This window comes from Alosa sapidissima, chromosome 3, assembly GCF_018492685.1.
Source record: "Alosa sapidissima isolate fAloSap1 chromosome 3, fAloSap1.pri, whole genome shotgun sequence".
In the NCBI taxonomy this organism is placed as follows: domain Eukaryota; kingdom Metazoa; phylum Chordata; class Actinopteri; order Clupeiformes; family Clupeidae; genus Alosa; species Alosa sapidissima.
In genome coordinates this window covers 37040863-37045862 of record NC_055959.1, presented here as the reverse complement: position 1 = coordinate 37045862, position 5000 = coordinate 37040863, and the positions used below count along the sequence as shown (strand labels likewise).

Here is a 5000-nt window from a genome sequence, read left to right as displayed (position 1 = left end):
GTGTGTGTGTGTATTACCGTGGGCGTCGCGGTAGTAGGCGTGAGTCACACTCCTAAAGCGCTCCTGGCCAGCAGTGTCCCAGATCTGTGGAAAGATAGACAAGAGTGAGTGTGTGTGTGTGTGTGTGTGTGTGCGTGTGAATCCAAATGAGCCCTCTGCTGACCGAACTATAGTGGCACAACAGCAGAAAGCCCCATGTCCCATGTGTTTCAGTCTGAACTGCAGCCTTATGACAGATCATATGGAATATTGAATACGGCAGCAGCAGCCTGTCTGGATTAATCCACAACACAGACACACACACACACACACACACACACACACACACTCACTAACACACACACACACACACACACACACACACACAAACACACACACTCACTAACACACACACACACTGTGCCCTCTGCACCCCATTATCATACTCAATTATGACTCCATGATAGCGTGCACTTTGAAGAGATTATGGAGCTTCATTAGCGACGCGCTTTGTAACCCCGCTATGAGCTGGGGCTCAGGACGAGCAGAGATGCTGAGCATGGCGCTAGGGAGGGGCACAGTCTGGGGGCAGTAATGGTGGGCAGAAGCTTGGGGGGGTGTGTGGGATGTGTTTGGGGTTGGGGAGAGGGGGCTATCAGTAATGGATGTGTTTGGGGTTGGGGAGAGGGGGCTATCAGTAATGGATGGCAGAGGCCTGTGCTGCCATCACTGGGCTCAGCTACAGGCCCCCTGTCCAGCACACAGGACTCAGAGATCAGAGGGGTGTACTGTACTAGAAAGCGAGGTTACTGGCTTACCCCGATAACTACCCCGATCTTGGTCATCTCATCTCTCTCTCTCTCTCTCTCTCTCTCTCTCTCTCTCTCTCACACTCACAGATGCACGCGCACATGCACACACACACACACACACACACACACACACACACACACACACACACACACACACACACACACTCAAACCTCTAAAACCAATTTCTCTTCCTTGCTGTCTTACCTCTCCTCTCCTCCTCTCCTCTTTCCTCCTCCTCTCCTCTCCTCCTTCATATCCACAACCTGCTCTGCTCACCTCTCCTGATGCCTTCTTCTTCAACCAGACCACTTCATCATCCTCTTCTTCACCCACACACATTCTTTGCACATTTACATGGTCTCTATTTCACCACTTCTCTCTGTCACATCCATTTTTTTTCTCTCTGAGTCCTCTCTCTCTCTCTCTCTCTCTCTCTCTCTCTCATCTTAGCCCTGTCCCATTTTATTCCCTGTACCCTTCTCTGTCAGTCTTTTCATGTCAGACTTTGTTAGTGCTCTACTTCCCTGTTGCTGCCACCACCCCCCTCTCTCTGAAGGCTGCTTTGATGTATTTATTTTCTTGGGCAAACCAAATTCCCTTCCAGCACCAGTAATGAGCTTTGGTATTTACATGAGAACATCACTCTGATATGTGTAACACACACACACACACACACACACACACACACACACACACACACACACACACACACACACACACACACACACACACAAACCCACACAGAGCACACACAAAAGCACTCTTGGCCAATTAACCTGAATGAACACATCACACAGCAAATGCATCCATCAGCCCCACTAATTAACTCCATCACATAATTACAAGCAAGCCAGCATCCCCTCTCCCCTCCCCTCCTCTCCTCCCCTCTCCTCTCCCCTCCTCTCCTCTCCTCTCCCCTCCTCTCCTCTCCTCTCCCCTCCTCTCCCCTCCTCTCCGCTCCCCTCCCCTCTTCTCTGCTCCTCTCCCCTCCTCTCCGCTCCCCTCCCCTCTTCTCCCCTCCTCTCCTCTCCTCTCCCCTCCTCTCCCCTCCTCTTCTCTCCTCCTCTCCTCTCCCCTCCTCTCCTCTCCTCTCCTCTCCCCTCCTCTTCTCTCATCCTCTCCCCTCCTCTCCTCTCCTCTCCTCTCCCCTCCTCTCCTCTCCGCTCCTCTCCTCTCCTCTCCCCTCCTCTCCTCTCCGCTCCTCTCCTCTCCTCTCCTCTCTACACTCCCCTCTCCTCTCCTCTCCTCTCCTCTCCTCTCCCCTCCTCTCCTCTCCTCTCCTCTTCTCTCCTCTCCTCTCCTCTCCGCTCCTCTCCTCTCCCCTCCTCTCCTCTCCTCTCCCCTCCTCTTCTCTCCTCCTCTCCTCTCCCCTCCTCTCCTCTCCGCTCCTCTCCTCTCCCCTCCTCTCCTCTCCTCTCCCCTCCTCTCATCTCCTCTCCTCTCCTCTTCTCTCCTCTCCTCTCCTCTCCTCTCCTCTCCTCTCCTCTCCCCTCCTCTCCTCTCCTCTCCTCTCTACACTCCCCTCTCCTCTCCTCTCCCCTCCTCTCCTCTCCTCTCCTCTCTCCTCCTTTGCTCTCCCTCTCCCTCTCCTCCCCTCTCCTCTCCTCTCCTCTCCTCTCCTCTCTCCTCCTCTCCTCTCCTCTCCTCTCCTCTCCTCTCCCACATCGATTGTGTGTTTTGTGTTTCTATGTCTGTTTCTGTGTGTGCGTGTGTATATGTGTGTGTGTGTGTGTGTGTTTGTGTGTGTGTGTGTGTGTGTGTGTGTGTGTGTGTGTGTGCACACGTGCATACGTGTGTGTGTGTGTGTGTGTGTAGTAGGGTTGTAGAGTTCATTGCTGCGTAGTGATTAGCATGCTAGCACAGGCAGAGGGGCTCTGCAGTGTAGCGGGTTTAGCTTCACAGGAGGAATCCAAAGAGCACGGCTTACCTGCAGCTTCACTTTGACCCCGTCCATGTCAAGCACTTTATTCTGAAACCCAAGAGCAGAGGAAAAAAACACATTAGACTGGCAATCGAAAGAGAAGGAGAGAGAGAGAGAGAGAGAGAGAGAGAGAGAGAGAGAAAGAAAAGGAGAGAGAGACAGTGCTCTTCACTGTGATAAATATAAAGACATAAGAGATGCGTCTTTCCCTAGTTTTAAAAGATACTACCCAAACTTTGAAACCATCGGGCACACATGAACAACTGGCTATCCTCTCAGGTGAGGGACATTCAGCAGCAGATAGCAGCAAGATACATTCAAGTTCAAGTTCAAGTTTCACTTTATTTATCCCTAGAAAAGGAAATTTAGTGTGCAGCAGGGTGTCTAAAACACATACACAATAAAAGCACCAGCAGATGCCAACAACATTGACAGCACAGCACAGGACACACAACAACAGCACAGGACACACAAAAACAACGATGGAGACACTCCTTCCCCTAAAAAAAAGAAACAATGACCAAATCCAGTTGGACAGTACACAGGTACATCTGTCGTTATCAGCAAGGACAGAATAAATAAGTAAGTAAATAATCACATAATGTATAAAAGATACAAGAAATCTGATACAAGTGAATTCAGGTTCCTGATAGCCTCTCAGTAGAGGAAACCTAAAACGCCACCCAGAGGGAAGCCCAGCAGACTGTCTGAAGCTGAGAGACTCTAGCATAACTTCATTTTATTTTATTGCATTTATTTCTATTTCTATTCTTATCTCTATAGAGAATATACATAAGTATATTCTCCTGTTCTAAAGATATACTTAGAATTGACAGAGAGAGGGAGAGGGAGGAAGAGAGAGAGAGGGAGAGAGAGAAAGACAGAGCGAGAGGGAGAGAGAGTGGGAAAGACAGAGAGAAAGAGAGGGAGAGAGAGTGAGCGAGAGAGAGAGAGAAAGAGGGGGAGAGAGAGAGGGAGGGAGCATCTGTGTTTCGTATAAGCCATTATGGTGCCTGTCTGTCTACCTGTCTTTTAAGGCTAAAAGCACAAGACTATTGTTCACATGAAAGTGACCTTGAGAAGCTCAGCACAGCCTCTCTCTATCAACCCTCTTTGTGTGTGTGTGTGTGTGTGTGTGTGTGTTTTTGTGTCTGTGTGTGTATGCATGCGTGCATACGTGTGTGAGTGCATGTGTGTGTGTGTGTGTTTGTGTATGGGTGGGTGTGTGAGTATGTCTGTGTGTTTGAATAAATAAAAAAGGGCTATAGTGAAAAAAAAACCTCCAAGCCAAACGCAGCAGCTATTTCTGCACACGTCACATGCTGTATGATCTAGACTTTGCTAGCGCTATGTGTGTGGATAGGCAGCACATGTAGTAGATGTCTGCTTGCCAGTCAGAGCTACTACTAGAGACAGTGAGAGAGGGAGGAGAGGAGCGATGAGAATGAGATATGAGTAGATAGAGAGGAGTGGGGGGGAGGAGAGGAGTGAGGGATGAGATATGAGTAGATAGAGAGAATCTCTCTCTCTTGAATCCTCAATGAAAGACACTTTTACACAGTTGGTGTAAAATATCCATATTACGCCGCTAGCAGCAAAGGGTTGTGTATGGGGTTTGGGGACAATAAGGGTAAATAAAGGGTCATTTATCGGTCAGGTCCACACATGCTGGTGTGCTGGTCTCATTGGAGCTCCTCTAACTCCTCTAACCTGTCAGCTTTGGAGCTCCTCTAAGTGCTCCTCTAACCTGTCAGCTTTGACCTATGACCTGCGGTCACCAGGGAGACAGAGCAGGTAGTGGGAGATTAATAAAAAGCTGTCTATAATATGAAATAAAGACAAGGGGGAAGATGGAGTGGATGGGCAGAGGCAGAGAGAGAGAGAGAGAGAGAGAGAGAGAGAGAGAGAAGCAGAAATATATTTCTTGAGTAGACAGTGGGAGGGTCAGTCTGTTCCTCGGTGGGAACATGCTTACGCATGATGAGAGCCCCATCATGGCCGCCCTGACCTCCCCTCCCCTCTGCAGCACGGCCCCCTGGGTAATTTATAAACTTCAGCCGTGATGTATTCCACGTATGTATACGCTATTATGAGCGTGGAGATGGGAGGATAGAGAGTGAGAGAGAGATGGGGAGGGAGAGGGAGAGAGAGATGGAGGGTGAGGGAGAGAGAGATAGCTAGAGTGAAAGAGAGAGAACGAGAGAGAGGAAAGAGCATCTGAGATTCGTATTAGCCATGATGGTGCATCGTCAGGAGCATGTTGACACTTAGTTGCTAGGGGACAGAG

At 49.6% G+C, this 5000-nt stretch overlaps 1 protein-coding gene across 1 annotated transcript in view; it reads right to left on the bottom strand.

Annotated features, from left to right (window-relative positions):
* The window catches only part of LOC121705298 (ras-related protein Rab-26-like), a 130306-nt gene that overhangs the window by 74979 nt on the left and 50327 nt on the right, over positions 1-5000 (bottom strand). Inside the window, exons 3-4 of the mRNA XM_042086202.1 lie at positions 2720-2761; positions 18-84 (exon numbers count right to left, since the gene is read on the bottom strand). Coding sequence (XP_041942136.1) covers positions 18-84; positions 2720-2761 — 109 coding nt within the window. The remainder of the gene's footprint in view (positions 1-17; positions 85-2719; positions 2762-5000) is intronic.